We start from the raw sequence: 23,271 nt of genomic DNA on the forward strand, positions 1-23,271 counted from the left end.
TTTATATACACACAAACACCCCTAGCTCCAAGCTTCTTCCTTGTCAGACAGCAGCAGCAGCAGCTTCTGTTTCACTCTGGTTTTGCACACACCAAACAAGTGGTCAGATGACTCAGATATTAATACCTGTGTTTCAGGTGCACCTGAGATCATAGCAGGCAGGAGAGAGTGGAGGTATCTTTCTGGTAAAAAAGTTGAAAGCATAAGGAAAAGACATTTGTGCAGGAATAACATGCATACTGCAGCCAACGTCACAATGCTGAAGGAAAAAAAAATTTCCTAATGAAATAAATCAAATACCCTCATGTTCACAAAGATTCCAACGAAATGACAGTTCTGAGTAAATGTATAAGTTCAGGATCATCTGAACCAGATGGTGACAAGACAAAAACTCTGAAAGGGAACATAACAGAGCTGATGAACTCCATTAAATGTTGGGTTTGTTTTAGCAGTTTGGGGGAGTGATTTTTAGAGTCTTGGGGAGGGGCATATTTTCTTTTCTTTTAAACACAAATCTGAGAGTCAATCTTTTGGTCTCAGCAGATCCAAAACTTTATATTTCTCAGATGAGTCGTTACTACCTCTTTGGAGATGCCTTGAGAAAAAAAAGTACAAGAGGTAGAAGCTGAAGACACAAAACAAATGGAATAAGGTGTGCACATTTGGACAGAAATCCCTCTAAACATGCTTGCTTATCTGTGTAGTTAAAGGGATACATGGTACCGGCTGATTTTGGCACAAATCAGAAAGAATGAAATGTCAGAAAAACATTTAGAATATTTATATATATATATATATATATATATATATATATATATATAATATCTATATATATATAGATTATTATAAAATATTAATCTATTTGGCAGAAAATAAGAAAAGCAAGATATGGCAAAAAGGCACATGTCTGAAACCAACCTCTGTGATAGCAACTAAAACAAAATGTAGTTCAAATATACAAAGCATTTTCAAAAAGTTGCAAACACGACTAATTGCAGGTGTAAGTAATGAAAATTGCAATTGCAAGCAATGAAAACAATAGGACTAATTAAGGTTTATATAAATCAGTGGTATGGAAAAAAAATGGAAGTGCATAAACAGCAAAGCATGGAAGCAGAGGATAATAAGGCTGGGTAAGGACCTCTGGAAGTCTTCTAGCCCAACCTGGTGCCCTAGACTGGTCCATTGAGAGCAGGTTGCTCAGACTGTTCAGTTCAGTTTTAAATATACCCCATGATGGTGATTCCACAGCCTCTTTGGACAGCCTGTTCCAGTGTTTGACTACCTTTACAGTGTAATTTTTGTTTCCTCTTGTCCTTTCACTAAGTACTCTTGAGAAGACAAATCTGACTATGCCTTCTCATCCATCCTCCAGCATACTAGTTGATGGTAACAATGAAATCTCCCCTGAGCTTTCAATTCTTCAGTATGACCAAACTAATTTCTTTCAGCTTTTTCTTGTCCATCACATGCTCAAACCCTGTCATCACTATCTTGGTGGACCTCCACAGGACTTGCTCCAGTATAACACTGTTTCTCACAATGTACTCCAGATGCCACCTCAAAAACAAACACTGCTGGCTCTACTCTTGCTACTGCAGCCTAGTATGCAAGTCACCTTCAGCACTACATGAGCATATAGCCACAGCTGGTTCATATCCCAAATCCTTGTCAATCAGCATCCCACATCTTTTTCTGCAAAGCTACTTTACAGACACACATATCCCAGTTTACACTATTGCTCAGGGTTATTCCATCCAAGATGCAGGATTTTGAATTTGCCTGTGTTGAACTTCAGGAGGTTCCTCTCAGCCCATTCCTCTGCTTATCCCTCCGAATAGCAGTCCTACTATCCAGAATACAACCACTTCCCACAATTCAGCCGCACCTACAAACCTAAGAGAAGTTCTATCTCATCATCCAAGGCATTAGGAAATTCTTTTAAACTGCATCAATCTCAGAACCAGTCCCTTGACCATGCCATTAAAGACAGAGTTTCCAACTGGACTTTGCACTGCTAGTAAAAATATCCTGAATCTACCAGTTGAGTCAACCTTCCATACATCACCTTGTCCACCTGTTGAGTCTATATCTTATCAATTGAGTTAGAAGGATACTACAGCAAGCTGACAAAGTTTTGCTAAAGTCACGGTATGAAACATCCATTGCTGTTTCTTTGGTTACAGGGCCAATTATTTCATCTAGGCAGGCAACTGTGTTGATCTCATCAGACATATATTGTCTCATAAATCCGTGCTTGATGTTTCAAATCACATTTTCACCCTTGTGGCTAGGAACACCTTCCAAGAAAGTTTGCTCAATAATCCTTGCAGAGGGTGAAGTTAGGCTGATCAGATTGCCCTTCCTCAAAATCAATGAGGTATTTGCATTTTTCTAATCATCAGGAACATCCCACAATCATATGACCTTTCAATGATGACAGAATGGCCCTGCAATGATATTAGTCTCCTCTTTCAGCACACTTAAAATCAATCCCATGTACTGCACTGCATTTATCAATGTCCAGTTGCACTAAGCACACCCTAATTCTGCTTCCTTTGTAGACAAAGCTGCACGCCCACACGACATTTCTAGGCTCGGCTAGCTTGAGAGTAAGTCTTACTGACGGAAGAGTATTATCAAGTGTCCTTCAGTTCACAAGGACAGATCCTTTACCCCGGTTGTCTTACAGATGTATAAAATATTGCCTTGTTTGACACAAGACCTGATAGTTCAGTATGCCCAGCCTCCTCTTTGTCCCTCTAATGGGACAACCAAAAGACCAACAAGCACAAAACTTCCAATAGGCACACATGTGAGGGGAGTGACCTGATGTCACCCCCTGTCTGGGATAAGGACAAAGAACTCAAAATTTTTAGGAGATGGCATTAATGTTATTTGATGCATACCACAGAGTCTGAAAAGCAAGCACAGGGCGGAATGAAGGAACACAGTATGATGACAGGAAGAGGTCACAATATCTTTAGGCCACTGTTGCTAACAGTGGATCTCCATAAATTGCTGGTACCCAGCAAATCTGTTAGATTAGACACAAATTGAGTGACTATGAGCATTTATTTGAATGTCTCTATTTATTCTTGAAAATAACGAATAAATAAAAAGATCCACATGCTTCTTTTGAACAGACATAAAAATTCATGTGCCTGTTGAAAGGTACGGTGGAACTGATGATCAAATTTGAGTGTTTTTGAAGCAGGGAATGTGCTTCATGAAGAAGAAACAGAGACAAATGCTCCATTTCTAGAAAAAAATAATCCTGAGAAAATCCTGTACAATGGGATACAGTTACCTGTAACAGCTATTTTTACTTGTTGCCATTATTTTTCTCAGTAAAGAATGTTTCACAACCATATAAATTATTAATCATTCAAAAGCACAAAAGAATTTTATTGCATAAATTTATCATTATTTACTTTACCCATTGCTGTGTAATATTTTGACTTAGTGAGATCACTGGGCAATTTTCTTTTGACTTCTTTGAAGTCTAGACTTTCCCATTTTGCATTTAGAGGAAGGACAACAAATTTTCTAATGCAGCATACTATCTCTGTTCTCAGCTGGTACACCTAGTAACACTCAGAGTTCTAAAGATTTGGCTACTATAAAAATATCAAAAAGCTACAAGAGTCAACAGCAGAAAATATCGCTTTTCAATTTATTTTGGAGAAAAATCTTGTACAAACAATTCCCCAGGTGTGTAAGTATATTTACACATGTATGCATATTGTAGATAAATTTATTTGAGAAAAAACCCCAACATTAAGAATAGAGCTTAAAAATTAGATTTCTTCAATAGCCAGTATACAGGAAGCACACTTCACTAAGGCTTGTCATCTTCATTTTCAGTAATTTTTTACAGGTAGCTGATAATATTCTCATCAGCCACGCTATTTCTACTCTGCCTTTTCTTTCAATGTACATTTAGATTCCTTCAACATCTCTCAGAATGGTACACCTGTCCTGCTGACACTACTCCCATACCTTGAACAGTATCTGTTCATAATTCATAGTTTTGAATTGTCTGGCACACAGAAAAAAAATCCGTTAGGCCAATATCAACAGAACCGATTTTACATGTGCAAAATGGCAATGCCAACTAAAACATCAAACCATAATCAGTATCCGAACACAAAATAATGCATGACACCCAGATATTGGTCTGCTTTTTAACCAAACGATCCAGAATTCTTTTATATCTACAGATGACAACATAGGGCATTATAAAATACTCATAATTCAAGTGAGATTAAGGCAAGAAGCAAATTCTTCAAACATATATATATATATGCATTTCATTTGCTCACAATTTGCTTTCCATTTTAAACCTTATTCAAACAAAAAACATACTATAGTTTGGAAAGTTTGCACAAATTATTAATGTAGTGAAGCTTTCTTACATGACTTGGACTCCGGTGATGGTGGAGAAATGTTGGACACAGCAAGGTCACTCTTTGACTTTTTAGGCTTTTTTGCATTTACCTGCCAAGGTTTATCATAATTTCTAAAATCTCTTCTTGCTCCTTTATTTTCTGTTAAAAGAATCAAATTAGATAATCGTAACAACACTTGTAGGGTCATTTTTCAAAGACTTAAAAAATAATTAATCAAAAACCCCAAGGCATATCAATCCTAATTCAAGACAGCTCTTTGTATTTCTCCTATTCCTGATTTTTTTTTTGTATTTATTATACTTATTTCACTTATTTAAATATCAAAATTTAATTTAGAAATTATTATGTTTTTCATTAAAAAAGTCTATTTTTGTAATGAAAAAGTCCTTAATGTCTATGTTATGTACGTGTTTTACTATGTTAAAACTGTGTATGTGATATAAATGGTTGATTTGTCAGTAAATTACCACTTTGGCTACCAGCAACTATTTAAGCTCTACAGTCTGAAACAGATCATTAGCCGAAACTAATATTGTAATAGTAGCTTGTAACGAATATGAAAACCAAGACTTCTACTTTACAATCAGAGCAGATGTTATTTCAGAATATTATTTTAATGCTTCTGAAGATTTAAAATCATAAATTATTCACACTGGAGTTTAAAAAGTAGCATAGCATCTCCTCATTAAGGGTTGGGATGACAGGTATATAAAAATATGTATTATTAAAGAAAGTACCTCAAAAGAGGTTAATGTCCTGCACAACTACACCATGGGAGGGAAAAAGAAAACAAAGAGAGGACAGCAAGGGAACCTCTCTCATTGAGGCTGGGACTGTTTCCATTCTGATGGAATGGAACCATACTCACATAATATATACATATCTGATCCATATTCACATGATATATACATAGGCTGAGCTGACAGACAGCAATGTAGATTAAATTCATTATCTGCTAGACAAACAGGATTTATTCTGCATGCTCAAAACCATAGAGCAGTTCCTGTTCAGTCACCTGTTCGGTAACATGCTGGACATGTGCATCCAGGAAATCATGGACGTAAGTTTGGGAAGATTATACTGGAGATCAGCCCTTTCCAGCACACAGAACATACCTGATGTTTCACTCTCTGCCCAGAGGGCAGCAGAGCCAGACAGTGTTCTCTGAAGCTGACCACGGTTTCCCTGCTTGGACTGAAGATGATCAATTAGAAATGGGATTGGCTGGTCAGGTGTCTCCGTTATCAGCTTGGTCATCAACTCCTTTAGAAAATTAAACCAAAACAAAAAATTAGTGAGATATTGCACCTTAACTAATCCTGCATTTACCAAAAGAAAAGGAGCATTTATAAAGGAAAGGTTTGTTTTCAAATTTGAAGAAAACAGCTGGAACATCCACCTCCTCAAACTACTCCTAGCTTTGTCCTATGAAGTGCTCATATCTGAAGCGTTCTCAGTCTATACAGTCTCTTATCCACTGGAACGTAAGTTCATAAAGCCAATCCCTGCTACTACCTGTTCAAATTTACACCAAACAGTAATATTGTCCATCTAATCACTCAGAACCAGCATCTCTTTAGAGCTGCAAGTAGCTCTTCTCTGACCAATACATCCAAGTTTCTTCTCATTGGAAATTGGAGCATCAGGAAAGTTTGTGAATTTTTCATCTCATCCAGACATAGAACAATTGTCTGGTTCGTGTATGCATTCATACCTGGGAACTCCAAGGTTTTTAAAGGAACTCCTCAAAAATACTATAGTATAGAAATAAACAAACATTTTACTTCACTGTTGCAGACATGGATACAAAGCCTGTGTCAACAGGAAAACATCTTCTATTCCACACACTGGTACTATCCAGCTGCTGTTCTGCACCTTGGCTGGGCAGGGCTGCAAAAACAGAAACACTCTCCATTATTGCTGCTGGCCGCCTTTCTGGCTTCTTAGGCATAAAACATATTAGAAATCCAGAAAGAAGCTGTGGCTCTGCTCTGCGCATGTGCTCTGAGAGGAAATGAATGACTCAGGACAGGTGAAGTGACCCTGAAACTCATGTAGTTCTACAGGAGATCTGTGGCTGCCCTGCAAAATGAAAAACCTCCACAGAAGTAAAAAATTACAGGAATGTACAACAAAACAAAATCGACTAACCAACCAACCAAACCAAAAAAAAAAAAAAAAAAGCTAAGCTATTCAGAGCATATATTCTCTCTTCACCTATCCACAAACATAAAACTTAACACAACTTACACACACTTAAGTCTATCCCCACTTCATCTTTTCCACACACTTTCCTTAAAAAAAAAAAAAAAAATTCAAATGTCAGTAGTTACTTAGCATTACCATCAGTTAAGTGTGTTGGGAAAAGATACTTCAGAAGAAATATACCAAATAGCAGCAAACATGAATAACTGCACACAGGATTACTAAGGCACAGCAAGTTCTCTTTGTCCACAAAAAGGAGAAAACATGCCCAATCTCATGTCTTGTGAAGACGCAATCTTCTGTGATGTCAATTTCGACACTCATCCCCAGTGAAATGAAAAACTCTGTGTGTGTCTTTGGTTTTGAACTGGAACTCCACAGGGAGAAATTAAGCTACTTACTAATCTTACAATTGTTGAAGCTCTGGAGCACAACTTCATCTAGACTGCCTCTCACCAAGGTAGGAGAAACCTACCGATATACATCATAAAAGAAAAATTCAGAAATTCGAGTAATTCATATTTTAGTTGCTTGGCAACACTAACAGCGAACCTTTATTCTATTCCCTGCCAAAATGCAGAATTAGTGACAAAGGAAAGATGTAATCTAGTGCTTGTAATGGACCACAATAGCAGCAGTAATTCCACTGAAGAGGATTCTATTATCAAAGGAAAAGTACCAATCTATTACAGCTGACTTGTAATTTAAATAAGTTCTCAGAATCATAGTTTGAAAATTATTTTTGTCTTAGATCAGTAATATACTGCAATATTAACATAGTATTGAAAAAGGTAATGCAGAAAAATGAGAAATTTTAGAATGCCTACATATCAATGTAAGACAAATGCTACTTGATTGTTGCCATAACTGACTTGCTTGTAGCAGGAAGAAATGGCCTTTTAGTAACAGAAACTCATCTAATAAAATAAAACTGATTACAGGATTCCTTACCTCTTCTGACATGTAGCAAAAACCATAAAGACCAAGATTATGTGAAATTAGATCCTATTAAAAAGGACCACTTTTTGTACCTACTGTTATACTGATAATAAGACCTGAGTTATACAGAGATCTGTGCTGTCTCAGAAAATAATCAGTCCTATTCTGAGACAGCAGTTAGAAAATGTTAAAAAACTGTAGATAGAGGCTACTTTTATCTGGAATAACAAATGTGTTGTACCAATCCTGTACACCTAAAGTAAAAAAAAATATATATATATATATATAACATTGCTGAAAACCTCATACACTGAAGAGTCTGAAGTTCAGAAAAAATCCTACTTATTTGTGTAATAAGCCTCAAATCAATTTCCCTCAAGCACTCTCAGAAATGTCATTAAAAGTAAATGCAACTTAAAATGAACACAAAGGCAACTCAGGTTACAAAATCCGCCATTTAGGAAGACAAATCTCTTTACTACAAGTATTCCATGCAAAAGGGGAGAAAAGAAACTCTTGGGAATCTGCTTCTCAAGCTGCTTGAACCAAGGTCTGGAAGCAGTCTCCAATTTGCCACTTTCCATGGAGTTCCTGAACTCTGGACAAGGTGCAAAGAACACCTCCACACCAATAACAATAGCTTCAGATATATACCCTGTGTAAATTAACATTCATATGCTGAAGGTGTTATCTCCCTTCCATATCCTTCTGCCTCACACACTGTCAGACATCCCAGAAATAGGATCACAGCTCCATGATCCTCACTGCCTTTTCCCTTCTACCAGTTTCTGTCACCCAGTTCATCAAAGGACACAATTCCATCTGCTCAGCTCTCAACCTGTGCTCTTCAAGCTCACATTTCCTTTGAGACTTTTGTCATCCCCAGCAAATTTTCAATTACATAGAAATATGCTAGCCGCCTGCGTTCAGTTGCTTGGCTATGCCATGAGGTGGAAGGGTAGGTGGGGCATGAAAAACAAAAAATAAAGCCAAACCCCAGCCACCCAACAACAACAACAACAAAAAAAATCAACCAAAAAGCTTCACACCAACATTAACTGTACACAGTGAGTGCACACCTAATTTTTAAAGTAAAAACACATACTTCTCTGGAGGTGAAAAGATATTACAGATTAGGAATGTCAACTAAAGGGTATTCTCATTCTAGCACCATTCTCTAGCAAAATTAACTTAAACTTCTGATTAAATGATCAAAAGCTTATGTGATGATCTCATCTGTTGCTCGGGTGACATCTTAATAGTCAGGAGGAATAACATACTACATGGCACTCTAAATATACTTTCACACGTTTGAAATGTCTTTAAAAAAAGATGACAAAAGTGGATGTATTAAATAAGAAAAAACTGAAGCATACAAGGTACAAAAATAAAATTCCTTTTTGGTTAGCAGCAGTCTGATCTGACTCACAATGTGCTAAGTAGGCAAGGTTTCACAAGAAAAAGAAAAGGGAAAAGACCAAGTAGTCTCACTGAAGACGCCTCTGCATTACCAGCAGAACAAAAATGGCACAAGATCATTGAAACTGAGATTCATTTTTTCATGAACAAATCATCAGGTAAGTTTCAACTCTTCATAAAAACAGAAATGCAAGACACCTAAAGACAAGTCTCTTAAAAATATTAACTATACTTTTCGCATTTCTAACTCAAATGTCTAAGTTTTCTATAATTCAATAAGGCAAGTCTGTTGTTCTGTGCACAACGTGCCTTTTAACAACACATAAAAAGCCATGGCAGACTGGGTCTCCGTGCTGCCAAATGAACTGCTTACTACCCATAATCTCTCTCTCTTCCTATCTTCTTTCCACTGCTACGTCTTCCTTTCACTCTACATCCTCTTGTCTCTTCTATCAGTCTCTTCCTCCCAGCTGAGTAACAAGTGAAGAAGCCGTTCAGAAGTCAGCAATTATGAATTCCCTGTGCACCTTCAAGACACACTGGAGCACAGAAAAGGGGCCAAAGGAAACTTCCATGGTTACTACAGACTAGAGCACTCAGATGAATACATCAGTTTCTGCTGCTTCCCAATTATATTGCCCCAAATTAGGCTCTGCCTTGTCTGAAGGCAGAATGAGAAAGAACAGCAAGGTGAAAGAAGCTCTTATAGTTAACTGCTTCAAGGATTCTATCTGGCACTGTGCAAACCAGTTCCTCTTTCTTCATACCTTGTAAAGGTATCTTCATATGCTCCTACATTCACTAGTTTACGGAACTATGTTACTTAAACTGTTTAAAAAAATAACTTGTAAAAGTTCATTTGTGGATCTTTTCCATAACAGATTCATGCATGTGTAATGAGGCTGCAAAAGATCTTGAAAAAAAACACCAGGTCTAAAGTGGTGGTTTAATATATGAATTATTTGTAAAGAATATACAGAATTTTTAAATAATAATTCATAAAGAATTCTATCTTTCACCATTGTGCTGTCCTGAGGTCTTCTATTAGTTATTCAATGAAGGCTCAAATTTTCATTTCCTTGTAACTGTCCATGCATTTAATACAAATGAAACAGTCTTCACAGTCTATTAATCATAGGCCCAATTACACGAAAGTCCTAATTAGGCCTGTCTAAATGTACCTATCAGGTTATTAAGTTAATTAAGAGACATTCTACTTTGCCCTGTAATTGGTAATAGTAACTGCACAACAATCACGTTTTAACTGTACAGACTTTCATAGACTATGGCACAGCGTGCATACATTCTGGCAGTGTTATGTTCTTTTTTCATGGATTAAATTAGAAGTCTAAATACAATTAAATGCATCAAATCTTCACAGCGATGTCAGTAGTGACTTTGTCAATAAAAAGTCATGAGGGGCTAGATGTCTCCCAGCTGAGCAGCCAGAGTATGTCCACTTATGATGAGAAGAATTGATCTCTTGACTCCGCTGACTTATTGGAGATACATGCATTGACTACAGTGAAGCTTGGACACTTAGACAGACATCTAAATTTAGACTTGCTAACCCCTTCATACAGGCTGTAAGTGAACAAAGAAGATATAAAATTGAGGGAAAACTTGTGGAAGGACAGCAAGTTTAAGAAACATTTTAATGATTGACACTTTTTTTCTTAGAATTCCATTCTGATTACTGCAGGAACAAAGCAAGGAAACAAAAACAAACAATTTTTAAAGTATATTTTAACATTATTCTTACTGCCTAAATTAAGAGTCTGCAATTATTAAATGACTGCTTCTACCAAAAAAGATTATTTTCTATGGAAATAAATGAAAAGTACCAGCATCCTTCTTTTGGAAAATAGCCAGGCTTTAAATATTCTTGAGCAATTTTTAATTAAAAGTAGTAAAATCACAATAGAAACTATGACCGAAATGGACTTCAACATATTTTACACTCATGAAAGGAGCATCACATCTCCCTGTAAAATAAATTATTCAATCCTACACAAATTTCCACATAAACAAAATTCACACGCCTGTACCATAGTTTTTGCTTCAAACTAACCATGGTAGAATAACGGCTGAGAACAGATAGGAGTCATACTCTGCTTGCTCATGAAAGTATTCAGACTTTTACCTGGAATTGACTAAAAAAATTTCAACCAATACCTCCTTTTTTCAAAACCACATTGAGGCCATTTCAGACAGCTGTGCAGTTAAATTATAAGACTGTAGTACACAGCATGGGAACACAACCCACAGAGAAATTACTCTGGATACAGAAGTAGAAATGAAAGTACAAAGCTGATATGGTGGCCCTGATGCTTTGGTGCAAACAAAATTCCCCAAAAGGTAAATCTAAGGTAGGGGACTATGGCACAGGTAACATTTTATAGAATGAGAATAACAGGAGGAAGTATGAAAACAAACATCATTGAATAGCTGTCTTTCTTAAGTGTTGATCCACTAAATATCTGTACCAATTCAATAAGAAAAGACCAATTTTGAGGGCTATGTTACTAACCATTTTTTAGGGGGACTCTGGAGAGCAGAACGGAAACAGCAGACTCATTCCACTATAAATCCTTTGCAGATCATATCAGTTTCCCTGACTCAGATGAACTAGCTCTATCCGAAATAATTCCAACTCATGCACGTAATACTTGAGAAAATATGCATCGGTGATCTGAGGAATGGATGGGGTCTGGTGGACAATTTCAAAGTTTCACTGAGCAAGTTCATGACACTTTAACAAACTCCATCACACACATTATGACATGCAATATCTGTCTCAACCTCTCGCTGCATCTTTTCACTTATTTATCCTTTGAGGTTTTTTCCTCTTCTAATCTTAGTATTTCAAACATCATTGTCACAAATCTACATTGCCACTCCTGAGTTCACAAAATAGCTTCAAATCACTTCAAACTATGGTTTTATTGAAGTATTTCCTTTCTCCCATTCAAGCATCCCAAGAATGCTGTCAAGAGAGAAGTAACTGCTACTAGGTCACTCTAAAACATTGAATAATTCTCAGTAGAAGAAGAAAAAGTTTAAGACCTGCTCTCAGAGATGCTAATCATGGCAACAGTTATCATGTCTTCCCCCACAGTTCAGTTTTCAAATCACAAAGATTTCCTATGATAGCTTATACTTCTTTCTGCAATCCTGTATCTCTGCACGACAATCTCACACTTGTGGAATTATGCCTACCATACCATTATCTCAACTCAGCAAGGATTTATCAAGTGAGGGTAGTTCATGGTATTGCAGAAACACTGTAAGGTTTCCCTTAAGCATAATTCAGAATCCTTCCTCAGTTTCCATCCACTCTATCAACCACTGAAATTCTGCCCTTAAGGTATGCATAGTTCAGCCAAAGAAAATGAAAACTGCTGGTTTTCTGAAAGGTCTGTAAGATTTACATCAAAAGAAATACTCATAGATAAAGACTAGGAAAGACTATTACAACCTGGACTTAAATTACAGCCATAAAACAACACTGACTGCACATCACTGCCTTACCTAAAAGCTAACTCAATAGGCTGGAGCTGATCTTTCTCTGATCAGCTGAGGTAATCTTATTTCAGTTTCAAGGTCTAAGTTGAAATCACTTGTTCCACCATGTGCAATTACTCAGTACTGCAACTGTTAAAAAAAATCATATTTCCAGTTTAAGCTTCAGTGACTTAGCTTTCATCTGTCTGACACGATTTTTTTTGAGGAAGGGTAATGGTAGAAACTAAAGTAGCAGTTATTTTTGTGACTACCTCTAGCAGGCTGACCCAAATCAGCAGCCAAACACACACCAGCCACTTACTCATTCCCACCCTCAGTGGGATGGGGAAGAAAATTAAAAGAGCAAAACAAAAAAAAAAATCATGGGTCAAGATAAAGACAGCTTAATAACCACAGGAAAGAGAAAAGAAAAAAAAAATCAAAGAACGAGTGACAGATACCAAGGCAATCACTCACCACCTCCCACTGCCTTGCCAGTCCAGAAGTAAGCTACTTCAGAAAATTTACTCCCCAGGTTTAATTGCTGAGCATGACATTCGGTGGTAAGGAATATCTCTTTGCCCAGGTTGGGTCAGCTGTTCAAGTTGTGTCCCCTCCCACCCTGTCCCCAGCCTGGGCCTGCTTGCTGGTGGGCAGAGAGAACAGAGAAAGCCTTGAGCCTGTGCAATCACTGCTAAGCAACAGCTAAAAGACTGGTGTACCAACACTTTTAAGTCACAAAACTGAAATACACCAACATACAGGCTTGCTGTGAAGAAAATCCAGCTCCTGTCAGACCCAGTACAGTACCACTATAGAAAGGGTTAATAAGAGTTTATGAGGGGTGATCAGGAAAAGGCCATATATAAAAAAAAACTATTGGTATAATAAGGAGTTGACTGAGCAAAGCCTGTAGGCTTAGATATTCTTTATGTCTGAGAAGTAAATAATTACAGAGCTATAGGCATGCTTAAAATGCCTTGATGAATTAGATCACTGCTCTGTGACTGTAGAATTACAAACAATTCCTTCCTTCTTTCTGGAAGCCTACCAAAAAGAGAAAAAAAGGTAAATGAATGTTTTGAAGATTGATGGAAATCCTTTCAATTGCATCCCATGGACAACTTTGATAATACACATTTTGAAAATGTGTGCAGCAAACACTGCACTTCCCAGGTGCTTTTCTTTCTCCTCCCAAACACTCCCCCAATAACTTTGCATTACTACACCATTAGATTTACTCAAATTACATAGAAACATAAATGTGAGATGATGTTTTAAAACATTCTACTGCCCAGTGTGTATAGACAAAGATATTAAATATTCTAACTTCAATGCATTAAAATTATTATTAAAATTTCTTATTTTTTTAAATTTTGACCGAGAATTTTTAAACTACATATAGAACTTCAAATAATAACCAACAATTACAGTGACACAAAATGGAGAATGTAAATTACCAGAGTCCAGAGTGGGGAAGTTGTAACACAGATATAATTACCTTGACTTTAGCTGCCTACATCAATTAACCCTAAGTTTGCTCCAGTAGTGTTCACTAAACAAATGTCAAAGAAGTTAACGCATGCTCCCTGATTGTTAGAAATTACTTAAATCCTGTCATTTGGAAATGTTCCTTTAGTATACAGCAACTAAACAACTATGAGCAATATGCAGTATAATTACAAGTTTTATTCATACACTTTGAATAGATTACTATCTATTCAGATACACACCTTAATTTCCTGTTATTTACCTGTGAGATTGACTTGGTCTCATAAGACTTCACACCAACGTTGTAAATCAGCTTTTGAAATAGAACTAAATGTTTAATATACAACAATACAACTGAGATTTCTCAACTGGAAAGGTCGAAATTTATTGCCATGGAAAAATCTGGAAATTACTTTTCACCACAGAAAATACAAAGATGTTTTTTATATTTGTAGAATTTATATACTGCAAACGTGCCCAAAATTCCTTAAATAATACTAAGAAGTGCTTTTTATCTAGCATTTTAAGAAGACAAAGAGGTTATTTCACATGTAAGCAGTTGCTTGATTGTATCCTATTTCCCCCCCCCCCCCCACAGGAAAGGTCACACTGATTGGCCTGTCACAGGTAACACAAGATGTGCAGTATCTTGTCAGGATAACCAGCACTGCAGACTCTCTGCAAGCTCTCAAACACTTTTGAGAGCACTTAGTCATGTTCAGTTTGGTTCAACACTGCTTATACTCAAGTGCTTCTCTAACAGCAACTGGAAAATCTTTTTACTGTTACAAGTAACACTTTTATATTAAGTTCTTTCAACCTGTGTTTGCTTAAATATAGATGTAGCTATCGCTTAATGAACACAAACTTTGCTTTTGAAAAAAAAAAAAAGCAAAACCCATGATGAAATTGGAATGAAACAACGAGTCTCTATAAATGCAATAGTACAAGAATCTTTTGCCACGCAGAAGTCATCAGTCCACAGATAAAACAAAACTTGATTATAAATGCATGAATTACCAATATTCTAGTAAATCTCAAAATACCTGTGTTAACTAGTACAAAAGAAATATTGACTAATTTGTTTTTATACTCTAGAGATATTTCTCCATTTTGTGTACTATCATCTATTAAACTGATGAATTTGCCACACGATACTGGCAACTATTTCATTTCTAAAAGATATCACTGTACCTGAATCTATCTTCAGCTCCAACCAAGAAGATACTTTAATAATTCCAGTTCAAGTGGAAGCAAAAACCACCTCTGATAGCTTCCATATGGATTTTTATCACCCATCAGTTAAACCAAAATTACCTCTATGATTTTCCTCATCAGCAGCCAAGATGAGAAAGAAAATACACCAATGATTTTTTTTTTCTTTTAACATTTTTGCAAAGTTCTGACAGACCTCTAACATTTTCTGCCTTCATGGACTATCTCTTTATTTCAAGTCAAATTAAAATAGCTATTTCCACTACTTAAGGCAAAGAAACATCTGAGAATGAAGATCCAATCAGAGTCAGACTAAAAAAGAAATGAATTGAAGATTAGAAACACATAAGGAAAAAGACATGCAGGTGGTCCATTTTGACCTAAACAGAGCAGCAGACTTGAGGTATACAGGTTTTGAACCCAATAGGAGCTGTGAAGAATCAGGTAGGAGAGACACAGCAGTAAAATTACACAGGAAGGGAAATGTTAACACTGAATGTACCCATGTTCTACATGTCTCCAGCCACTTTCAAAGGTTCCCAAACTGCTTCCCACTGGCACTACCAGGTTCACTGCTCTGCCTCAGCCCTGAGAAGTTACAGTCACTGCCTGTCTCCATGTAAAAATGGCTGCAATTTGGGAAAGCATTCCCAGGCTGCTGTCTGGGATTCTCCCAGAAATCGGGTCCTTCAGAGTCGGGATTTCCAAACACACACACCTGGCAAGGCCGAGGTCTCAGCCCAGGAGATAACACCACCTACTGAAGATGAACACCACGCTGCTCAGCTGGCTGCTCCTATGACAGATAACCTGTGCTTGCAATGCAAGCACCAAGATTGCCCTGCTGAAAATGCACGGTCCCAGATCCTCTCCACAGATTTAGTTGTTCACCTCATTTACTGGCTGTGTGCTGCCTTGGAATAAGACTCAAAACTCATCAGGTAGGTCTCTTTGCAATATGTCTGGATAAATTCTGTCACAATATGGTACCTTTTCCTCACTACAGCCAGAGGATGATAATACAATATGAAGATAACAGAGATTTGCAGCAGACAATTGATTTAACTACATAGAGGAAGGGTAATATTTTACATTCTGTTTGAACATCTCGAAACATACCCTGAAAAAAGACACCACCATATTCCCCAGAAGGCATGCAGGCATAATTCAGTAGTCATATTCAGAACAGCACAGATACCTAAATAATATTTAGCTTTGTTCATTTAAGAAACACTGTATTTTATTTTAATCCTGCAGTAAGTAATGTCAAAAATTCAATCTAAATATTTTTATCAGGACAGTCCTACATTAACTTATTTCCACAACCAAAAATCAATTCCCTGTGCCTAGACTCAACTACAACATCTTGTGTGGAACTGTTACTTGGATGCTCTTTTTTTCACCCAGGCTTGGCTACTAGAGTCACAAAACAAAACAAAACAAAACAAACACACACACAAAAAAAGAAAAAGAAATTTTAAAAAGCACCTTAACCAGTGCACAAGCGCATTGAGATGTCACAAATCAAAGAGAGAGATCTGACCACCATCAGAAGAGACAAAAGCCCCTCACTCTACTTCCCTGCTTTCCACAACTGTATTGCCTATTGTGAAGCACCTCGAGGAAGAACATATCCCCATCTAACTTCTGGACAGAAAGAGTCACTGGAAAACTTCCTTCAGACAAGACACTTCCTCCTTAGAGGAAGGGAGTTCTAAAATCATACGCAGAAAAGAATTCTTCAGCAAAAGACAAGTGATGAGCAGAAGTGAACATACAGTTGAACTGTATGAGGAAAAATACCTAACTCTGTTGACCACACACACTAGGTATATCATGGGTTACATCCAGGCACACGTTTAACAGAAGAGAGGTCTAATGCCATTATTTGTTCCATCAGAACTAACTTGCACATCCAAGTCCTTAAAAAACTGTCACCTGAGGAAGTAATGTGAAAGAACTCACAGTAGCTCTACAGAGCAGCTGAAAATGGAGAACTGTGTCAGTAACAAGCTGTAAAAAAAGGCTCTGAAATGAGAGGATGTTGGATGCCACTATTTGACCTCTCAGGCCAAGTGCATTGGTTGCACAGGCTTAAGGCTGACACTTCTAACATGAGCACAGATAAAGTAGGTCTGAGATAATGGGGACAGCTAAATAAATACTATCTTACATAATCTGGATACACTTTCCACTCTGTAAATTATAGATTAGCTAAACTACACATATGATGGCAATATTAAAGCCATTATTATATAATGCAAAGTGTAATTAAGAATATTTAGAAAAATAAGAAAATTAAGAAAAATAAGAAAAATAAGGAAAAAAATTATCATCTCTGTGTACCAAAAATAAAAGCTAATGAATATATTTTTCCTGAAAGAAAAAGTAGCAGAAAAAATTATTTTAAAGACTTAAAAAATATGAGTACTAATAATTATATCATATGGAACAACTTACTAAGTCACTTTCTAGCCCGAACAAGGTAACTTTCACACACACACAGAACTGGTATGTTTCTTGAAAGTGTCATTAGCTCTTTGACTATCTCCTCCATATAAACTGCCACTATGGATTTAGTCACCTTGTCCTCATTAGCCTACCAGGGACCATGACCTGCAACATCCAGGAGCTGTCCTCTGGCTCAGGTTTTCAAACAAAGGACTATTTTACAAGAAAGCTAGAGTCCTAGGTGGATATTTAAAGAGGTACTGCTGTACTAACAATTGGAGATATTCTATGGATAACAACAGTAATTCTTAAAGACAGATAAATTAAATTATACCTAAAACTGGAGTTAGGTCCATCATTTCTCATCAGACACTTCTACCATCACAATTGCAATGGCTTAGGCAACTAAAAATCACTTTATTTCTAGAAGCTGAAATCCGGGTGATTTTAGATGATGATAGGGTTTTGGAGCTGTAGAGCTATTTTTAATAACAGCCAAAGCATTATTAATCTGATTTTCTCATGCTTTTTTTATTTAGAAAACAATGTCTGTGAATCACTGGTGTAGGTTTTGTTTGTTTCCAAGACTGCAAAATAACTTCCCGACCCTGACAGCGATTGCCCAATTAAAGCTTCCTGATGATTTGACTGCTCTTTATTTAACATTATAGTACATCTGCCTGGTTATGAGTGAAGGCCTTCCTCTTGTAAATCAGGGTCTCCCCAACTACAGCAGGGCTCCTGTGGGAATACAGCATGCTCACATGTACTGTGCTGCAGCCTTGAGACTTGTCAGTGCTCTGAATTGCCACACTGAGCAGCGAAGAAGGAGGGAGAAATCAATTTTTTCTTGATTGTGTGGCACCAATTAATGGGATTAATAGCGCTACCAGGCACTGAGGCAGCGCAAAGTAAGAAGAGAAAGCAGAAAGCCAATAATGAGCTCAGGGCCTTGCTATGAAAACTCCTAAACCATGTGAAGACCATAGGAACCAAAGGGGTTTGCAGGCTCTATGCAAATAAACAAGACAAAGGAAGGGGAAACACAAGGACAAAGTAACACATGATAATGCACCAGGACAGCATCAGCAGAAGTAGAACTGTAGCCAGATTTTGATATGTATGTAACTATTACTATGTGATATGTAACTATCATTTTAGTTTCCTAACTACTATATATTTTATTTCCTCTCCTTACTACTTAGTTTTTTTTTCAGTATTTTAAGTAAATCTTAAGTGGATCTTCATTCTGGCCAACTTAATTTTTCTAATCTTTTTTTCTATTATCACAGAGAAACATAGAATAAAATAAATTCTCTTGAGTTTATTTTTCTCCCCTGCTGTCTTTTTCTTTCAGGTATTCCTCCTTCAGGGAACAAGAAATCAAGATTAAATCTGTTACTCTAGTAATTTAGTCTTCTTTTTGTATTTATCTCTCTGCATTGTTCCTTATTGGTAAGTCTACATCCAGCTTTTGTCTCCAGATAGCTTCACTGTCTTACACTTTACATTAGAACACAGGCATTACTATCTAATGGCATTATTCTGAACCATGACACACTTAGGAGGAACTCTGAAATACCTTTTTAAATTTTTTAACTGGAGTTTCTACATCATGCAAAAGTATGTCCTCAGCACAATTATGGGCTGTGGCTCATATGCCACACCAGAGGAATTTCTGCATCTGCAAACCTTAGTCTTCTCCTCGGCTTGCATTTCCCTGGACATCTCTGTTTTGTCCTCATTACATAGGAAGGGCAAGACTCTTCAGAATCCTCAGGAGGATGAACATCCAGGTCGCAGTGGGTGTATTGAGGGTGTCATACCCAACTGCAATGGACACGTGCAATTAACACACTGTGTCTGAACAGGAACACACAACACTGCCGCATTTATATGGGATTTCTGTCCAGCACACATGGGATTCTCTGTCCCAAAGTTTCAGAATATCTGTATGCATTTCATAGAGCATGAACATGCACACACATTTCAGTCTGAGAAATCCCAGTACAACCAATCATGGAAATTATCCCATCTCTCTTTTCTTCTCCATCAAATGAAATAATATCCTTAATTACATAAAAGCCCCCAATTCCATCTCTACAAAGTTATCACAGGGTCTGAATCATAAACCTTTTCTTTTCCTAACAGGCCTACGCATAATGGCTTCCACAGGTTCTCTTCAAAGGTCACCTACAGCTGAAACTACCCTTCCTTTTCAGTTCTACAAACCATCTCTCATGTCTCCAGAAGAGACTGCTTCCACTTACTTAGGCTTCTACATGAAACTTGTTATCAACAACACACAGCAGCTTTTCTGCACTAGGGCACCAAAAAGAACATGGAACTTACGATCATTCAGAATTCCTTTCTTTGATATAGATACCTGACCAGAAGAATATTTCACAATCATCCATTTACCTCTACACTCATACAAATGTCAGCAACACCTGTCAAATTGGAAGGTAGCTCCTTCTTAATGAAGGAGTTCATTGCACAGGAGCCAGTGTTAATAATGATGCTAAGGACACCTTTAACTCTCTGGCAAATCCATGCCTACGTAATACATCCAAGATCAAGTACTAGAGGTGTGATTCAGACACTGCAAAACATACATACTCTTTACTATCTAATCTTTACATAATAAGTTATATTTTCTTGTATTTCCCCTGTCTTTCTCACTCTTTGGTTATATTCTTAGCAACCATCAGCACTAGAACCTTTATTTAAAAAACACAAAGCAATGATTCCAGGTAACCATTTGACAGTAGGGACTAAGATTATAAAAAATAAAACAGGAAAGAAAAAGAACACGCTGGCAATGCAGCATTAATCTTTTTTTATCCCACCCCCTCCCATTTCCTATCCTTTCTCACTCTCATGCTCAGTGTATTCATATGGTCTGTTTCCTCCTAATTTGTTCAGCTGTCCTCCCTAATTATTCAATTCCCTGTTCTGCTCCTTCACAGAATAAACTGGCCTCCATGACATTCCCCTAACCTGTGGGGAACTGCACCTTTAAAAGACAAGATCCATATGAAGCTAACAAGCACACAAGCTTTGCAGATCTCTTATGGCCACGTAGTAGCTTGCTACTGGAGAAAAGCAGCTGTCCTTCTCTCCCTCCCTTCACCCAGAAGCCACCAACTTTTTCTCTCCCAAGTCAATGCCACAGTCCTCATCAGACTATGTGGTGACCCACTGAGCTCACCGTACTGAACAACTTTCCCTTCTCTGTAGACTTCATTTTCTTCTATTTCGTATTCCTAAACTGGGTAACAGTAATGTGACACAACCACCAGCTCTAGAATAAGGATAGCAGGAATGTGCAGCCAGAAATGAAGATGAACAAGACCTGCAGCAACCGGCTATTAGATCAGCCTCATAGCCCATAGTTCTGAATACTAAACCATCAGAGTCTCTGGAGTAAAACCATGAGAGGAGGAAAGCTTCAATTAAAAAGGCTCCAACACAGTTGAAAGACCCAAACTCTCACAATTCCTGCCCCAGAAAGCAGCTCCTACAAAAGCCAACAAAAGAGCTATTGTATAGTAAGTATATTGTACCAGACACTATAGAGGAATATGGTTTATGAATAGAGTGATTTCATTTATTGAATATTGCAGGGAGCTGGAAAATGAGGAAGGAAAAAGGATGTTTCACATAAATATACAATTAAAAGTTTTGACTATCAGTATGAACAGAAATTTTGTAAGAGGTGGCTAATTATTTTAGCCTAATAGAAGGCTAAAATAGCCTTGTATTTATCATGGGTAATGCACATGCAATCTTCATTTTGAATGTGCATTTCTCATAATTGTAACCCATCTTCTCATAGTGCTTTATACACTATATACATCCCAAAATCTGAGGTGTTTCACTGGAAACTCTATGTTTAAAGCAAAGATAATTACTTGAGTTTTATGTGAATAAGGGAAGAAAATTGCCCAAATCAACAGAAGAGCAAAACCAGAGGGGCATCATAACTACAGCCAAATGATTCTGCCTGAACATTTATAGATGGAACTAAAAATAAGTATTCAGTGATACTGAGTAGACAAAGGAGAATTGACACAGCACAGCATATGGGACCTGACATAAAAGTTAAGGCCATCTAAAGCATGTCTGTTGCAAGCTTTTTAAAAGGATATTATCCTCAATACTAAAAGCAGATTTGGATGTTGTGCTGTCTTGCCAAAGGCACAGGTGTGCATTTCATGTGATCATGCTCTTTACTTGTATCCTAGGATGAAAATCTGTAGTCCTTGTTTCTCCTATCAGCTGTGTGCTGCTTTTCATTGCCTTTAGTAATGGGGGAGACAGCCCACTGCCTTAGTCAGGAGGCCAACGGTTTCCCAACAATTGTTCTTAAAAATGTTCTTGCTTTCACTGGTTTCTAACCACATCTTATGGTATCAGGCAGAGAAGACTCTTAACGTAGAACGTGTCCTTCTGTCATACTTCACAGCTTGTATGACATATCTTAGGAGAAAAAGTTCATCTGTGCAAGGGGGATAATACCCAATACAGGAAGTAACACCTCATTTTTGTCTGAATAATTACTAAACAGACACTGTTTGGATTGTGTTTGTTCCAAAAGTTGGTGAACCTAAAAATGCTTCCAGCCACTTCTCGTAGCCGAGAAGTAAAAAAGTATCTCTATCCCTCCTCGCTCATACAAAAGCACATATGCTTTCCCAGAAAAATAAAATACAACTAGATTTTAAAAAATATATTAAAATTACTGTATGAAAAAATCCCAAATAATCACTAGACAATTGAAAATGAAAAACTAGTCCCAACTTCTTTATTTGCATAAATAACACAAATGGAAAGACACAAGTGAGAATAAAAGAAATTGTAAAAGAAAATGATGTTAAAATACTCTCAAATATCATGTTTCTAACTCAATTTAAATACCATGTTTCTAGCTTCCATTTACCAAGTGACACTTTTAAAATAAGTAACATCAATAACAGGTGTCTGTCTAGGTGTTTCTTTTTAGTCAATGCCATGGTAAAGCAGATAATTAAGAAATCAACTTGCTCCAGAACAGTAAAATAACACATCACATGTGGCAGAAATGCTGGTTAAGGTACTAGCTACACCCTTCCCTTCCAGAAGCTCCTGAAAAAACAGAAGGCTGAGACTGTGCTGACTCTGGAGTATGAATAGTACCTAGCCCACTTGGAAAAGCACAGATAAGTGACAGCAAAGAACACGTTAGAAAAAATTATAGGCTGAGTTAAAACCGTCAAAGTATTTTACTTTATATTTACCATTAAATATTGATCTGTTGTACCAAAAAGACTGGATTAATCAAAAGAAACAAAACAATTGAAGAACTTACTTCAACACTGTTAATGTAATCTGAAACTTTGAACATGCTTCATAATGTGATAAAACACAAAGAAATAAGAGCAGTAGTAACAGGCTTATTTTGATCCAGAATGATTAATTATTAAATGGGTCGCCAGAAATAATTCAATATAATATCTGTTAGCTTTATACCTTACCATTGAGCAGCCAGGCTTTGCTGGTACATGATGATGAGAGCAACTCAACTAAGAACTACTTCTCATTTTCCCAGGTATTTTTTGATGCAAGATAGTTATATAAGCCTTCTGCTCCCCTT

At 37.0% G+C, this 23,271-nt stretch overlaps 1 protein-coding gene across 1 annotated transcript in view; it reads right to left on the reverse strand.

Moving 5' to 3' along the window:
- The window catches only part of CUNH8orf34 (chromosome unknown C8orf34 homolog), a 149,888-nt gene that overhangs the window by 120,122 nt on the left and 6,495 nt on the right, over nt 1–23,271 (reverse strand). Inside the window, exons 2-3 of the mRNA XM_066180355.1 lie at nt 5,528–5,675; nt 4,419–4,550 (exon numbers count right to left, since the gene is read on the reverse strand). Coding sequence (XP_066036452.1) covers nt 4,419–4,550; nt 5,528–5,675 — 280 coding nt within the window. The remainder of the gene's footprint in view (nt 1–4,418; nt 4,551–5,527; nt 5,676–23,271) is intronic.

Source organism: Chamaea fasciata, unplaced genomic scaffold (assembly GCF_029207755.1).
Source record: "Chamaea fasciata isolate MVZ Bird 193981 ecotype frontalis unplaced genomic scaffold, bChaFas1.0.hap1 SCAF_1, whole genome shotgun sequence".
Taxonomy (NCBI): domain Eukaryota; kingdom Metazoa; phylum Chordata; class Aves; order Passeriformes; family Sylviidae; genus Chamaea; species Chamaea fasciata.